This window comes from Heterodontus francisci, chromosome 24, assembly GCF_036365525.1.
Source record: "Heterodontus francisci isolate sHetFra1 chromosome 24, sHetFra1.hap1, whole genome shotgun sequence".
In the NCBI taxonomy this organism is placed as follows: domain Eukaryota; kingdom Metazoa; phylum Chordata; class Chondrichthyes; order Heterodontiformes; family Heterodontidae; genus Heterodontus; species Heterodontus francisci.
This window is the reverse complement of record NC_090394.1, coordinates 24,320,735-24,338,361: the sequence shown is the minus strand read 5'-3', so window position 1 is coordinate 24,338,361 and position 17,627 is coordinate 24,320,735. Positions and strand designations below refer to the sequence as shown.

General features: G+C 40.2%; 1 protein-coding gene across 1 annotated transcript in view; it reads left to right on the top strand.

The window, feature by feature from the left end:
• The first annotated feature begins 1,299 nt into the window (after window positions 1-1,299).
• LOC137383598 (uncharacterized) overlaps window positions 1,300-17,627 on the top strand; it is a 193,722-nt gene continuing 177,394 nt past the window's right edge. The window contains exons 1-15 of the mRNA XM_068056755.1: window positions 1,300-1,476; window positions 2,122-2,246; window positions 6,466-6,643; window positions 6,742-6,954; window positions 7,813-7,983; window positions 8,169-8,306; window positions 8,516-8,565; window positions 11,487-11,607; window positions 12,270-12,355; window positions 12,669-12,798; window positions 14,040-14,230; window positions 14,362-14,449; window positions 15,201-15,321; window positions 15,842-16,020; window positions 16,670-16,816. Coding sequence (XP_067912856.1) covers window positions 1,300-1,476; window positions 2,122-2,246; window positions 6,466-6,643; window positions 6,742-6,954; window positions 7,813-7,983; window positions 8,169-8,306; window positions 8,516-8,565; window positions 11,487-11,607; window positions 12,270-12,355; window positions 12,669-12,798; window positions 14,040-14,230; window positions 14,362-14,449; window positions 15,201-15,321; window positions 15,842-16,020; window positions 16,670-16,816 — 2,115 coding nt within the window. The remainder of the gene's footprint in view (window positions 1,477-2,121; window positions 2,247-6,465; window positions 6,644-6,741; window positions 6,955-7,812; window positions 7,984-8,168; window positions 8,307-8,515; window positions 8,566-11,486; window positions 11,608-12,269; window positions 12,356-12,668; window positions 12,799-14,039; window positions 14,231-14,361; window positions 14,450-15,200; window positions 15,322-15,841; window positions 16,021-16,669; window positions 16,817-17,627) is intronic.

Genomic DNA, 17,627 nt, shown 5'->3' with positions numbered 1-17,627 from the left:
ATATAAATGGAATTTCACTTATTCAGTCACTGTAAATCAGTGCCCCGATGTAATCTCCTACATGGCTGAACATCTGTTTTCTTATAAAACAGCACACCATCTGGCATAGAGGAATATAGGAACAGGAGTCGACCATTTAGTCCCTCAAGTCAGTTCCGGCATTCAGTGAGACCATGGCTGATCTGCAACCTAACTCTATATAACCACCTTTACCCCATATCTCTCAATACCTTTGGTTAACAAAAATCTATCAGTCTCAGATTTAAAATTAACTATTAGTCTAGCATCAATTGCCGTTGGAGGAAGAGAGTTCCAGACATCTATCACTCTTTGCATGTAGAAGTGTCTTCTAATTTTTGTCCTGAAAGCTCTAGCTCTAATTTTTATACTATACCTCCTAGTCCCCTAGCCTAGAGCCCAGTGGAAAAAGTTTCTATATACTCTATCTGTTCCCCGGAATATTTGGAACACTTTGATCAAATCACCCCTTATTCTTCTAAATTCCAGGGAATACAAACCTGGTTTGCGTAATCTCTTCTTGTAATTTAATCCTCGGAGCCCAGGTATCATTCTGGTAAATCTATTCTGCACTCCCTTCAAGACCTTCTTAAGATTCTTCTTAAGATTTGATGCCCAGAGCTGCTTGCACTGTTCCAGGTGTGGTCTAACTTGAGCTTTGTATAGCTGGAGCATGACTACTACCCCATTGTATTCTAGTCCTCGAAACATAAAGGCCAGCATTCCATTAGACTTTTTGATTATTTTTCTGTACCTGTCCATAACATTTAAATGATCCATGTACCTGGAACCCCCAAGTGTTTCCAGCTTTTCACCATTTGGAAAAAAAGCCTGTTCTATCCTTTCTAGGTCCAAAGTGGATGACCTCACATGTTCCCACATTGAAATCCATTTACCACAGTTTTGCCCATTCAATTAATCTAGCAATTCCATCTATACTGCTTACCGTGTTGCCTATCTTTGTGTCATTGGCAAATTTGGATATGTGGCTTTCTATCCCATGATCTAAGTCATTAATAAACATGGTGAATAGTTGAAGCCCCAAGACAGATCCTTGTTGGATACCACTCATCACGTCCTGCCAATTAGAATACCTACCCATTATCCCTATTCTCTGCCTTCTACTGCTCAACAACTTTCCTAACCAAATCAACAATTTGCCTTCACTGTAAACAATGCCACAGGAAATATTCTAATATTGTATAGATAAATAGATAGGCAGATGAAACACAACTATGTTTAGACAAAAGGTGGATTAATTTTTTATATATGGATTCAAAAATGTTCTCCATTATAACAGTGTTTTTTTCACTTTGTGTAGCAGGTCCCAAACCAAAATGCTACAATGTAAATGATCCAGTCCTGAACTCCACTGCTTGGTTTGCTCAATATCTGGGATTTTATTTGAGTCAAATGTCACTGACTGATCTTCAGTCTTTCTCCGATAATGAAACACTGGTATGCATTTTCTTTTTGCTCTATTGTTAGAATCAGCAGTCACTTAAAATGTGTATCAATAGAAAGACGAACCATAACTTTTCTTCATTTGAGATGTAGAAAGAATAACGTGAAAGTGATTTTGTAAATAGCTAGCCTGTCCAGGGGTGTCTCATCAATGTGTCGCTGACCGACTTTCCTCCCAACAAGGGAGGGAAGTCAGTGTGACGTGGCAGAAAGTTGGACAGCCTGGTGGCCACCCACCAGGTTTAAGGTAAGTGCTTGAACAGGGGAGGGGTTTTCTGGGATGGTTAGCAAAGGAGTGCTACCGCTCCTCCTGATCCTGCAAAGAAAGACTTAAGGTTATTTGGAAAGGCCTCCTCAGCCTTTTAACATTTGGTTGCAGCTGCCAGAGCAACCTCTTCTGAATCACGGTGGTGGTATGGTCCGGTTGAGGTAATAGGACCCCAATTTGCATGCATGCGGCATGTACAACTGAAAGATCAGTAATTCTAAATTCAGAATGCGCCAGGAACGGAGCAGGTTTTGCACCCACTCTGTTTCAACTGTCCAGCCATCCGTCAGCTGGGTGGGTTGACTTTAAATTCCCCTCAACATTGTATCATTTAAAATAAATATTTCTAATTTCTCTCAAATTTCTCGCAGCTTCAAGAATTTGCAGAAAACCAAGAAAACCTGGCTCTTCTAGAAAATATTTCATTCATGAATGAAGTCGCAACTGTCTACATTAACTTCCTGGTTGAACACAATCCAAATTTTAATGCTTCAAGGTATGCCTCCAATGATTGAATTTTTGAATAATATGTGAAATGAAAGATTCTGTTCGTTATATTTATGGATCTGAAACAAATAAACTGCATTCTAAAATTGGGATCAGTTGCAAATCTTCATATTTTTGTTTTTTAAATGTCTGAAGTCAGCAGATTATCAGTAATTCACTGCTCAAGATAAAACTACCAATACTTTTTAAAATTCAAGGAATTAATCTATTGAAAAACTCAAAAATACTCCTATCTGATTGCATAGGATCAGTAGCTGATCTTCTGCAGCTTTGTTTAGTGAATGTAATCGTACAGTGTATTATAAATTGGGCCCAATAAGTCCTGAAAGAAACCATCACTCATGCTCCCAACAGAGCCAGAAATGGATGTCTGCAACAGCTTTACTCTTCTGTCATTTCTCAGCTCAACAGTGTGCGTGTTTATGTTTCTCCTTGCTTGCTCTTGTGCCTCAGCTCATAAGATTCAGATTATTTCTTCTGGCCTCCCCTGACCCCTTGACAGGTTATCTCTCCTTGTGCTTGTTCCCAATTGGAGTGCCTCTGCAACCCCTTCTCCTCTCTCTCCATCCAACCACATTTGCCTCTTTCTCCCTTTTGTATCTGTTTCCAATAGGTTGCAGAGCTGCTGAAATTAAGTACGTAAATTGGGCAGTTTTTCTTTTTTTTCTTTCTCACTACCTTCAAGCAACAGAACTTCAGCTCAGTGGTAGCAATCCCGCTTAAGTCAGCAGGTGCAATGGTGACTGGACTCCAGCTCTGAATCCCGGATTGACATCCAGCAGGATACTCAGGTCCTATACATGTGGGTGCCTCTCACTCATCAAATAGGTTGTGGGGGCCATAAAATCTCCCACCATACAGGAATAACCACCCTGTTGACTGGAATAATGATGGTCATGGCCATGGAAGGAGTGTTCTAATTTCAGCCTGTTACACTCTTAATCAGCTTGCAAATTCTTCCATTACTTTGGCACAGTGGCGCAGTGGTTAGCACCGCAGCCTCACAGCTCCAGCGACCCGGGTTCAATTCTGGGTACTGCCTGTGTGGAGTTTGCAAGTTCTCCCTGTGTCTGCGTGGGTTTCCTCCGGGTGCTCCGGTTTCCTCCCACATGCCAAAGACTTGCAGGTTGATAGGTAAATTGGCCATTATAAATTGCCCCTAGTATAGGTAGGTGGTAGGGAAATATAGGGACAAGTGGGGATGTGGTAGGAATATGGGATTAGTGTAGGATTAGTATAAATGGGTGGTTGATGGTCGGCACAGAGTCGGTGGGCCGAAGGGCCTGTTTCAGTGCTGTATCTCTAAACTAAACTAAACTAAACTCACCAAGGGAAGATATGAAAAAAAAGCAACCATCTTCATTTAAGGGTAGATTTCTGAAGTACCTGGTTTGGCTTGAGTTCAAATGAGAACCTTGCAGGTGTGCTGACCATTGACAGGAAGCCGCAGCCAACACAAATGTAATTTTCTAATCCATGTTTTGGTATGGGTGAAGACTTGGAAAATCTTCCCCTAAAAGAGTAAATTAAAATCTTCAAGGCTGATCTGTTTGACCCAATCTTGCCTGTTAAACTTGGAATGTGTCCATTGGGTGCTGTCCAACACTGACATCATTGGAATTTGTGTAGTTCGTGGGAGAGCACCACGGGCAGACAAGCACACACTGCTTTAGTACATCTCTGGGATCTGCACCCGTAAACCTCAGCCTTCACCCCATGTGATGGGGGAGAGTGGGCTGCCTAGGCATTTACCCACCCTGGCCACATTCTCCCTCAATCTCCTTGGTGTGGGATCCAATCAGTCCTGATATTTTGGAAAAAATAGAAATACATTTCGTCGGTCCAGACGACTTGGCCATCAGTGGCGGGGGCCTCATCCGCCCTTGTGTTGAGCAATATGCCTCACTTCACAAAGCATACTAGCTTGCACTAGTATAGTGGGGACCAGTCCATTTGTGTCTTTATAACTTTGAACACTCTTAGATGTGTATACGACAAAGTTAAAATTATACACAGGGCTTCAGAAACATGACCCATGGAAAAACTGAAATTTTATGTTGAAAATGGTATATTCTAGGTAATCATAGACCTTTTCTGTCAACAATCACGGTTGATTCTTTTAATATAACAAAAAGTTTTGTGTCACTTCGTGTAAGATTGATCACTACAGTATTGTGAAGGAGACTGCGTGAATAGGCCTAAACTGTCCAGAAACATAAGGCACAATCCATTGATCTTTTCTGCTAATGGTTGATTTGATGTGTATTTTCACTTTCTGTAATATCGGTTTAAACTTGCAACCCTCCCTTTCTTTGTACTGTTACTGAAGCTCAACAGTCCCCTTCTGGGATGAGTATTTCAATCACTCAAGAGGCTGACTGAGGCTGTGGGTAACATCCGACACTGGGCTGTGGGTTATGTCTTATTCTGGTTGCTCATATTTAAATGCTTGTTCTGGTAATCTGGATTAGTTTGTGTTTTTCTTTGTTCCTTTCACCTGTTTCTGTAGTACCTTTTGACTACTGTTACTCATATGAAACCTTTCAAGAAACATATTTGTATTTCACACACGTATGCAAGTACTAAGATGTATTGCGTATCTAATACATAATCAGTATTTTATTATGTATAATTCTTGTATGATATATATTTAATTGCAAATTTTTCCTGCTCTCTTGTCATTTAAACAATAAATGCTAATTTTCCAGCAACCCCCTGTTATGAATTAACATATCAACTGTCAAATCTTCCTGTTGTCTTGCCTGTTCCTTTGGCCATCCTTGAGTTGTAAGCTGGTTCATGAACCCTTGCATTTTGATGGCAACCCCTTGTGGCTCAAAGCCAGGTGTTGTGTTCTGAGCCATATATCTTATCTGCTCTTTGGTGCCATAGTGATAGCACGACAAATATTTACAAACAAACAAGTATCTTTTTAAAAAAAATTATTATTGAGCCTACATTTGGATATAAGAATGCGTAAGCTAACAGTGATTTTCTGTTTTGTTTGTCTAACATCAGCAAAATAAATTTGTACGTGATTGCAAAATTGTGTATACTTTCCTACATGAGTAAGCTGCGGCTATGAGTGGCTTTTGGAAAATGTAGTCTTCACATTAGAAACTAACTCCTGTGCGTATTGTTTGTTTACACTGGGGTTCTGACATTGGTCCAACAAACCTGTGGATATTATCAAGTGGTGGGTGGGGGTGGTAGGAGAGTGGGGGCGTTTGGTGTACTTAACGTCCACGATGTTCAGAACTGCATCAAAGTGCAGCGTGCTGTTTGTGGAAGAGTGGGGGAAAGCTGATTGAATTCATGTTTATGGGTAAGTTAGTGAACGTTTTATATGTTTGGAATGTGATTAGATGGAATTTTGTGATAGAATGTGATTGGATTGATTTATTTTGTAGTACTTCGATTGAATAAAAATTTTTGCTAGAATTTGAATTGGTAATATTTCTTTTGGTAGAATGTAATTGATAGAATTTGTAGGTTCAACCCAATGGTGTCAATTTTCTGGTGCAATTTGGATAGTTTTTTTTGCTAGCATGTGATTGGTAAAATTAATTTTGGTAGTACTTGTTTCGGTAGAATTTGATTGGTAGTCTTTATTTTGATGGAATGCGATTGGGTAGATTTGGTTGATTTGTTGTAATTGGGGAAAAAAATGAAATTTCAGTCAAATTTTGTGTAATCTGATTGGTGAATAATGACTGTCGAAAGTGACCAAAATGTAGAGACTTAAAAATTGAAACAGTGGAGATGAAAATAGTTCACAGACATACTGAAAGATGATAACTTAGATGACAGACTTGATCGACAAAAAAGGCTCAAGAAGCTCGACTATTTGGATTCAACACCTCTACATAGAGCAGCTTCTTGATCCGACACGACTGACTGATTCTCTATGCATTTAGAAGACCCTACATTGAAAATATTCTTTGAATTGAAGGCTTTGAACATTCTGCAGGATATAGTGCACAATTTTAAAGTGGCAGGACCCACAAAAATTTTCATGTTCCGCATTGGACCAGTAACATTTAATTCTGTGTCACCACATATACCTTTTTAAATTAGCAATGTGACACCCTGCAAAAATCTTTAAAGCCCTTCTTATTTGTAACAAAGCTTAATGTAGTTATAGGATGCAGAGCACTGTCATTCTGAAAAATATACTAATACAATTTGTGACTGACATTCTCTTGCAGTCTGCCAAACTCTCTGGTTTGCTTCATTACTGATACTAATCTACTTCAGTCCTTGACTGCACAGCAAATCTTGTCTGTGACCAGAAAGATAAACCAAGTCTGTGGGCTGAATGTGCTACCTAACACAACTGGCAATGGAACATCACCTGCTGAAGGTCCAACAGATGAACAACTGAAGGTATGTGGGAAAGATTCACTGCAAAGCATTGTGACTTCACTTGAAATGCATGCTCAGCAAGATGTGCAATATTAATGGTATTTTTGTTTCTTTTTCAGCTGTCGATAGCTATAGTGAGCAAAATTGAGAACTTTTCAGTCAGCACTTTGAATACTTTGGGACAAACTGCTGTCGGACTGTCAGTGTCACAGGTTGGAAATATTGATGGGGACACTGTGCAGAAAGCTCTGCCAAGCCTGAGTAAGGTCAGAGGCTGGAATGTCGGCCAGGCCAATGCGATTGTTGTCAAGCTACTCAGAAATGGCCTCCAGGTAAGGGCTAGATAAATCCAAAATAAATGCATTATATTGACAGAGGGCTGACTAGAACAGATGAACATTTTGTCACCTTTAAAGATAATGGCATTTGATGTGTGTTAGCTTACTGGTTTAGTGGCTGTATGTGAGAGAACTGCTTTCCCACCTTCCATTGTGGTACAGCTGTAGGGCCATTATAAATGATTCACTGGCAGGTAAAGAATACTGCCTTAGTAAAATAAACTGGGGTCCCTGGAGTGAGTAAAATCTGGTGTAAAATCCCTGAGAGATTGAGGTATAGAAGCAGATTCAGCCTGATGCAGTGAATTTTATATGTTTGTGGATGGGTGAGAGTATCAAAGAACACAGAGAGCCATATTCCCCTGGTTTTCATCAAATCCAGGTTCACCTAATTGTTTGGCCAGAATTTTATTTGTGTGCTTCAGATGAGGTCTGAGAAGTATGGTATAGAGATGAAAACTTTCAGCTCATTGGCACCTTATAAAGCCTTTTTTCTAAAGATTGCCTCTGCGTAAATGGCTGACACCAGATTAATTCTCAGTCCAAAACTCACCTTTTTGAGAGGTCCGATTTAGTTGTAATGTTTTTCAGCACTGTGCAGTTGTTCTTATGGATCCAGGTTCATGTGTAGACAGAGAGCAATTGAACCTGAGGACAAGTGTGGAGAAGTGAAGCCAACTGAAGTGACAGCAGAATATTTTGCATTATTTTTCATTATCATTTCTTTGCTCAAATGTATGGGGAGCCAGACAAGTTTGTAATCACAGTTGTTATGCCACAAAAAGTGGAAAACCGATTTAATCCTGTAAGGCCGTCTGACAGCTTTTGATTTGTCTTTTGCTTTCTAACTAGGTCAATAATGCACAGAATCTGCTGGGTTTGGGAAGCTTGGTGTCTGGTATTCCAAGCGGTGTGTTCCAAAGCATTGATCCGAGGGTGTTTATCCGTTTAATCTCAAACTCAACATTTGTTGAGAATATTGGAGCAGCATCACAACCTCTACAATTGATCTATGTTCTCCAGGTGGGTGACATGAAATATATAATCAGTGGTATCAAAATTGATTTAAAATCTGATTTGTTTCCTACTGCTGCCTATATATTTTCAATGTTAATATTCTGACCTGAAGACTGTTTATATCTCAAGGTTCTGCCCACAGGGTGTTGTATGTTCTGGTTTATATTCTATTCTGTTTCATTCTATCTCAGGTGTTACGGAATGTCAATGACCCTTTAGCAACAGTAAAGAACATTCCACCTGTTCTAGCCAAAGAGATCCCACCTATAATGTTAAATTCAAACCTGAGCCTCAATGACGTCAACAACAAACAGTGGGTTCCCAGTCAGGTAAGTGGTTCAGTTGTTTGACATTTAAATGTAATGCCTGGAAAAAAATCAGCTGCAGTTGAAAAAGTACATGAATTCAAAGATAAGTTTAAAAATCAGACCTGGTCTGGTGGTATTGAGCATGTTTTCCTAGTCAGGTTGTATTATTGTGAAAGGAGTCTGTAACTCCACTGTGTATATTAATGATTTAAATGCTATTGTTCCCCCAGGCAGCTGTGTTCTTTGAAAATGTGGTCAGAAACAGCAACAATTTTAAGAAGTAAGCAATCTTCTTTTACCATCTATCTGGTTCTCTGCCAATTATCTTTTGTCTGTCTCTCTATATCATCATCTATGTACTTTAGTTTTGCTTGAGCCTTGATATATAATCTGGAGAGCAGAAATATTTTTAGTTATAGTTCATTTAAGTCAGTTATGAAACTGTTGTGAATGGAATGCTCTCATTAACTTTCACGGAGTATTGTTTACCAGTTCAATATTTTGTCCAATACAATGACAATGATCATTTCTGGGTCCCACTATTGGGCGCTCCAATTGGTCAATATGTCCGTAGAATCCTTAGAATCCAAATGTTCCTGTTCACACCAGGTCCAATTGTAGGACTTTATGTCCACTTATTCTGGTTCAAACCCAAGAATTATGAGAATAAAGGAACACACTCAAAAATTCTGAGTTCGATTTTAAGATTTATTAGGTTGCCTAGACATCTAAAGCATAATCACACAATGCAAAGCTCTATTCTACTGTGGACTATTGAATGTGAAGCTCAGTTCAACTACACACACACGCACACACACACACGCACGCATATGCAGTTTTCTGTTTCACACATGTTTAGCAATACACTGCTCAAATATGTCCTTACAATCACTCAGACGTGACCAGCTGCTGTTGATTGTAGATTCTCTTTTCAACGCTCAGTCAGGATCCATACTTTTGACTGAAGCCATGTCCTTCTTCACAAACTGGTTCCTCTTGGACCCACCCTTCCCTTGAGGGGTAATCAACTGCAGTAACCAGGTTACTTTTGCCATCTCTTTTATGCCCTTTTTTCTAAGGAGGGACAAGATATCATACTGACAGTGTCTTGTAGTCCAATTGATATTTGTCTTATGTCAAAATTCCAAGCAGATGCTGAGCTGTTTGTTTGAGAAAGCCCACCTTGGCAGTGTCCATCTCTTTAAACTTACTTCAGTAAATTTCCATCAGTTGGGGGTGCTTGGTGGGTGTTCCTTACCCACCCATGTTCGGCTGTGTTGGCATTCTTCTAAATGAGTTTATGTCTTATCTGAAGTGGTCAAATGTTATTAATTCTCCAGGTCTGTTACCTCATTTCAAATCTCAAATAGAGATGTTTCATCTCTGAACACCATGGTCTTGCTCAAATTGCTGGCACTTCCTTGTAAAACAAGGTTCTTAACAGAATACTACAGTTCTGCAAGTTTCAGCAGAAACCAGTGGTTCCCATTGAACTGTCCTCAAACTGTCCAGGTGTAATGGTAATTTGGTTAAGCCTCAGCATGTAGTTAACTCTTTTTGTAAAGCCATTGCAGTCTTACACATCTTGTATCAAGTAGTAACTGAAATGATTAAATAGAGTTGGATGATTTGGCCCATGTGTGAGCACATTTCTGATTGAAACCTTCCCTAATGTAGGACAATGCTAGTGTGAAGGCCCTTGTTTCACAAATGAGCCTCTCGTGACTATTAAATTAGGCTCAGTATCTAGTGTTACGATAGTTAAAATGTTATAAAGGTGAGATCCAGTCACTCTGTAGATGATTGTGTTACAAATATAAATGAAGCGGTGACTAAAAGGGAAAATACTGGAAATATTCAGCAAATCTGCAGCATCTGGGAGAAAGAAACAGTTAACATTTCAGGTCAATGACCTTTCCTCTATTCTGAGGAAAGGTCATTGATCTGAAATGTTAACTCTGTTAGTATCTCCACAAATGCTGTCTGAGGTGTTGAGTATTTCGAGCATTTTCTCTTTTTATTCCAGATTTTCAGCATCTGCAGTATTTTGCTCTTGTAATTTATTTTTCTTCTTTCATGGGAAGTGAGCATCACTGGCAAAGCCAGCATTTGTTGCTCATCCCAAATTGACCTTGACAACTGAGTGGCTCGCTAGGCCATTTCAGAGGGAAGTTAAGAGTCAACCTCATTGCTGTGGGTCTGGAGTCACATGTAGGCCAGACCAAGTAAAGATGGAAGATTTCCTTCCCCAAAGAGCATTAGTGAACTGGATGGGTTTTTAGAACAATGGATGATAGTTTCATGGCACAATTACTGAGACTAGCTTTCAATTCCAGATTTGTGTTAATTAATTGAGTTTAAATTCCACCAGCTGCCATGGTGGGATTTGAACCCATGTCCCCAGGGCATTAGCCTGGACCTCTGGATTACTAGTTCAGTGGTCTTACCACGACACCATCGTCTTTCCTCTAATAATTGCAGAGGTTGTGATAACTGAAACTGAACTGGAGTAGCCATATAAATACCGTGGCTACAAGAGCAGGTCAGAGGCTAGGAATCCTGAGGCGAGTAACTCACCTCCTGACTCCCCAAAGCCTGTCCACCATCTACAAGGCACAAGTCAGGAATGTGATGGAATACTCTCCACTTGCCTGGATGGGTGCAGCTCCAACAATACTCAAAAAGCTCGACACCATCCAGGATAAAGCAGCCCGCTTGATTGGCACCCCATCTACAAACATTCACTTCCTCCTCCACCGACGCACAGTGGCAGCAGTGTGTACCATCTATGAGATGCAATGCACCAAGGCTCCTTAGACAGCACCTTCCAAACCCGCGACCTCTACCAACTAGAAGGACAAGGGCAGCAAATACATGGGAACACCACCACCTGCAAGTTCCCCTCCAAGTCACACACCATCCTGACTTGGAACTATATCGCCGTTCCTTCACTGTCGCTGGGTCAAAATCCTGGAACTCCCTTCCTAACAGCACTGTGGGTGTACCTACCCCACATGGACTGCTGCGGCTCAAGAAGGGAGCTCACCACCACCTTCTCAAGAGCAATTAGGGATGGGCAATAAATGCTGGCCTGGCCAGTGATGCCTACATTCCATGAATGAATAAAAACAAAAAGGTCTGAAAGTTATGAAGAAAGTGAGATGTTTCAAAATGAATTAATGATGCCATTATTTGTTTCAGGTTCTCTCCCTCTGTCCTTCAAGGTTTCAGTTGTGGTGCAGTGAAGACCCTGAATTCTACTACATTTCTTCAGCTTGTTCAATCAATGAAGGGTAAAGGGGTCGTGCTCGATGAAAGTCAGGTGAGGTCATTCACAAAAACACATTGGAGGAAAGTTTGAGTATATTCCCATTCATTGTCCATTGCTGCTGAAGGATTGGTTTAAATGTAAAAGTAAAAGGATATATTTTGCAAAATAATTCTAATGAATGGAAAATGCTGTGGGAATCAATGACCTGCACGTTCCAGTTCATGATATTTTCTCTGAGTTCCAAAGATCAGCGCTAGGCGCACAAATTTGTTAAATCTATCTTAGAATATCAGGAGAAGACTAATGCGTGACAAAACAGACACGGCCATCCGTGACTCATAACATGGATATTGGACAATGTATGACCCCCCATTCAACTGTCTAACTGCAAGATGGACTTGAGTAAACAAAATGAGTGTTATCTTTCCAATTTGATTTTCATGTAGACTTTCATGGATTTTTCAAGGACACAAATGTGAATGAAACTCATTTTAAGTCTGAAAAGTAGCTGATTTGGGTTGCAAGTTACAATTTGTGTTGAGGTGAAACATTGACTGTTGTAAATCTTCCTGTTTTCTGCTGCTCACCAGCCTCAGAGAAAGTCACCATTTAACTTCTTTCAACAAAAGACAACAGGGTGTACTGAGGAACATTAGTGAATGAAGGTTTTTGTGTTTCTGTTCTCAACATGAAATTATGGTCTGTCTTTTCAGCTGGAATGCATGTCTGCAAGACTGAATTCTGATGGGGCTTCATTAGCCATAGACACTTTCCCTGTGGATGTTCTGCTGTTCTTCAGGTATGTTATGTTTCACTGGAATTTTCCTCAATTGTTTTGTGAAATAAAGGTTTGATGTTGATATTCTGCCACGTGCATAAGGACCATTCAGTACTTAACTTAGGGGCTGGAAGAATCTGGGGTCCCACACTGATGTTGATCTGGGAAGTGTATGCGTGTCTGTTTGTATGCACCTGAATATGTATGTGTTTCTGTCTGTGCCTTCAGTCGAAAAAGGGAGAAAAGGAGAGAAGATTGCGACTGGGAAAGGCACCAATAAATCTGTTCATTCTCCTTAATAAAATCTGAACATGTCTCCTGTTTCACTTTGTAGTTCTGCACAGTTCAGGAGATCCGACAACTGCCAGACATACTTCAAATTAGTTGGGAAATCCAACATTGATATCTTACGAAAAGGATCAGCAAGAAGACAAAATCTGTTCAATGATGCCAGGACCTGTTTGGTAAGGATAAAGTGCTGAGCGTGTACAAGCTAGGGATTGACTTAGTCAGCATCCTAGACAGCACTGACGATAGTGAAGATGAGCTTCACTCCTCTAGCCAGTCACACATTGGAACAATGTAAGGTGATGAGGAATGTCTTACTATGTAACCTTTATGCTAGAGTGACAAATGAGGAGAATCCTTCAAGAGCCAGCACTCCAGTACAAATGTAAGGGATGTGAATGGTCACAATAAATGGCTAATAACTGTGTTCTCGGGTGCCAGTTCCACTTGATTGCTGATCTGTCTTTACTTACTGTAGCTGCTTCCTTTCAAAACTAGTCAGTGTCCAGTTTGAGTTTTGATCATTGGTAAATTGGTTAGAATAAAAGAATTTGAGAATGCATGAATGAGTGAAGGCTGTTAAGTCATGAGTAGAATATAATCACTTTAGTGACCACAGATGCAGCTGGCTGTGTTTACAAAATATTACTATCATGACATGAAACATAACATTTCTAAACTTTTTAATAAGGCTGCGTTGTCAGGAATCACTTTATTTTAATATACTGATAGACTGCTGGAAATAGTTCCATTCTTTGAGAATCCCAGATGGGAATAATAGATTTATAAACCATGCTTCCTTGCCTTTGCTTTTCAGAGTTCATAGGTTGCATCTGGTTTTACCTTAAACCTGCCAACCACAAAATTGCTTATTCGCTTAGTATCAGCTTGGCTCAGCAGTGACACTCTTGCCCTTCTGTCAGGGTTAAAGTCCCACTTCAGGGCATGAACACATAATCCATGCTGACACTTAATGCTGCAATGTGCCAGGTGCTGTCTTTCACAAGCAAAGTTAACTTGAGGCCCTGTCTGCCTGTTTGTGCAACCTGGCTGTGAGTAAATTGGCTCCCATGTTCACCTCCGAAACATCAACTACACTTCCAAAGAAATTTATGAGATAACATAAGCACTAGATCTTTCCTCATTTACACTTCACTTCAGTATACTTGATTAGCATAGGGAGTTTTGAATGCAAATTGTTTATCAAGGGCAAAATGTTTTGGGATTCATTCAGCTTAAGCTTAAAGTGAACTGCACGGTCAAATGAAAATTTCCCCTACTCTCTTGATAATGTTGATGAAATTTCGGTAGTGTGATTTATGCAATTGTTGTAGTCAAGATGAACTGTGTAGCATTTGTTTGTAAAATGCCATATTCTACTGCTTAACGAATGTTGCTCATTTTGCCAAATATTCAGGAAATTTCTGGCAGGAATCTGACGAAGGAGAGTGTGACAATCCTGGGTAGATTGGTGTGTGACCTGGATGAATCCATCATCACTGAATCTGATATTTCCATTTTGGACGCATTGAAGTATTGCACCTCATACAGAGAGGATCAAAAGAAAGCCATTGAACTTCGACTTAACAGTCTATCCAGCAAATATGGGTGAGTGTAAAATGTTCACATAATTCCATACAGGTTGCTTTTGAAATACAGGGTTACATATGGTTTGGTCTATGAAACTGTCACTTAGGGCAATGTGTTCTTTTAACTCAGAGTTTTTTCTTTGTCTGCAGTGATCCTTCATCATGGTCATCATCTACAATAAAAGATCTAGGAAATCTTGCCTTGACTTTGAATGGCACATGGCAACAAGTAAACAGGGTATGCTTCAGTCGGTTAAAAATTGATTCTGGTAGCTAAATTGGTGAGACAATAGACCCACTAAATTTGAAATCAAAATAGTGCAGATGCTGGAAATCTGAAATAAAAAGAGAAAATAAAACCAGCACTTTCTGTTTTTATTTGCCCCACTGAATTACTTGGTTAAGCTAGAATAAACTCTTCAGTTAAAGCTTTTTCTTGAGAAACACAAAGTGATTCAAATCCCATGTGATGAATATATGTTTTCACTTTTTATTTGATCACAAGATTGGCACCTGCATAAAAATGAATTCTGTTTGACATCGTGGTGACTTCATTTACATGGGCAATGATACTGCATACTTCATCAGTGACCTATAATGTGGTTATGGTGCTTTTGCTGAATCTTATATTTGGAGCCTCAGAATTGGATCTGGAAATGTATTGGTTTCTATATCATTGTGGCTTTCATTAGAATCTGGTGAGGCTCATTCAGAGCTGCTTTTACCTGTAAGTCTATTTCTTTTCCAACATTCTTAGCAGTGGAAACTCACATTGAATGTGGGATGTTGGAGGGTGAGGTTTGCGCATTACATGGCAACCTTCCCTTCATCCTGCAGCCACCATTTTTTGCAGGATAGCACTGACGTTTCCTGGCAAATGTTTCCATCAAGAATGTTTTATTGCAGATGTTGCTGCTGACATACCAGGAACTGTGAAATGAGAATTTTTTGGTGAAATCCTTCAACTTTTCATATTTTGTCCCATGCAGGATGTCCTTAATGAAGCTCTTCCAAGATTTATCAAGGAACTAAAACGTTTGAGACCCCCTAGTGACGTGCTGATATTTATAAATCAGCTCAATTTACGAAGGAGATCAAACAATACAGCAAGTATGTGATCAGAATGGGTGTTAAAAAACAGTGTTATGTATGTGGATGATAATCTGATCAATGAAAGGCCATGACTGGTCTTTTACGAATGTGATACAGCCCCAGTCTGTGAGCACGAATGGAGCAAAAGGATTTTAATGGACTTTCAATCCATCTGATTGTTCAATGTACATTTGATCAATGGGACATAATTTCTTTGATGTTCAGGATCAGAATACATGCTTTGAGTACACAAAGAGCCAAACCTGTCATCTGTTCATTGACAAGAATATCTAACAGTGATACAGTGATTTGTGTGCTGTTGACAGTAATTTACTATTGGGCACATGTAGCAAATAACAAATAGATGATGCCAAAATGTCCTTTGTCAACTGCAGATCTATAACGTCACCAGTGTCATCTTTCACCAGCAATTCAATAATCCAGAAATGGCGTTGTAAAAATATCCATTTTTGATACTTTGAGAGCAAAATAACCATCAAATTTAAATATTATATCGAAAATAATTTTGTGTTTCCAGACTGCACAGAGGCACCGATAGCAGCAGAAGACATTAATGACTTGACACCTGCAGTCTACAATGCAGCCCAGTTAGACCTCTGTTTGCGTGATCTTGTGCTGAAAGACAATGTCCTCCAACTGGGATCTCTTGCTTTTGACCCTACTCAGCTGAAAGTTCTGAAAAAGAGACTATTACAGGTAGGTGAACTTGATTTAAAATCAGAAAGAAGAACCTTACATTAATATTGTGTTTTTTGGCGAGCGCAGAAATTCCCAAGGCACTTCAAAGCAAGTGAAGTATTTTTTGAACTGCAGTGACATAATGTAAGGCAACATGACAACCATTTTTCACAAAGAAAGGTATCACAAATAGCAATGAGATAAATGGCCAGATAGATTGTTTCAGTAATGTTGATGAATGAATACATATTAGCCAGGACTTCATGAGAACTGCCCTGCTCTTCAGATAGTATCATGGATTCTATTGCATCCTCCCCAGAGAGTATATGAGGCGTCTGTTTTTCTTCTCATCTTGAAGTCAGCACCTCTGACAATACAGAACTCCCTCAGTGCTACACTGAGTTATCAGCCGAGATTATGTGCTGTAGTCTCTGTGTTGAGGCTTGAACAGGGAATCACAATGAGATACATGTGGCTGAGGCCACCTTTTCAAACTAAACTGTGAAAAAACTGGTGAGAGTAAATTCAAGGTTTGATGAATATATCTGGAAATTAACCAGTAGTGAAATAGTTTAGATCCAAAAGGGAAATTGAGGCTGGATTTGAATACAGAAAAACATTGCTTATAAACTGACCGCATTTTAATATTTTGGATTTCCTGAAACAGATTTACCCCGGTGGGCTACCAGAAAACCAGATTCAACTGCTTGGGAACATATCCACTGTGTTTAATGTGACAGAAGTCAGCAGTTGGAATATCACTCAAGTTGAGACACTTTCGGCATTAATGACGCAGCAGCTGGAAAACACCACGGTACGAAAACCAGGAAAATATTAATGTAAACATATTGGGCAGCATTTTACATTGCCGCCGCCGAAATTGGCAGCAGATGTAAACAATGGTGCCCCGCACGCTTTGGATTCAGTTAGCGGAGCCGCTGCGATATTCAACGTGGTGACTCATTTAAATTGTCGGGCCAACCACCTACCCTGATGATGTGGAGGAGGTGGGTGGTCCGACCCCAGCAATGACATCAGCAGCATTTGCGCTGGCACTGACGCAATTTTTCAAGGGCTTCGAGCCCTTCCATTGAATTTAAATTTTTAAAGGAAGATGTAATGAAAAACTTTAAAAACATTTAATTTTCCCCTTCTCCCGACCCCCAATCACCAAACCCCTTGCTGTCTTCCCTCCAAAACACTTTCCCTGCCCACCTGACCTTCTCCTCCCCACCCCACCCCCCACAAAGTTCACAAACGTTCATTTTTACCCCTTCTCACCATCCTCTAAACCAATGATATTAGTTTTACCCTGCTCCGCCGCCCTGAAAAACTTACCTGCTACCCCTTCCCCACCAGAGTACCGCCTCGGATCCCCAGATGGGACCCGAAGGTGCGTGAGTGCCAGCCACCGGTATCAAGATCGTTCCAGGAATGGACGGCGGGAGCGGGTTGGTCAATTATTAGTTAATTTAATTTAATTTAAATATTTAAATTTGGCTCCCGTCACCGAGCGTTGGGGCGGGGCCACCATGAGGTTTCGCCACCGCCAGCAGTATTGGGTTGGCCCTTCCCAACGTCGAGGCCCGTGGCGGGCCTCTGCCAGAGCATTTTCTGGCTCTCCC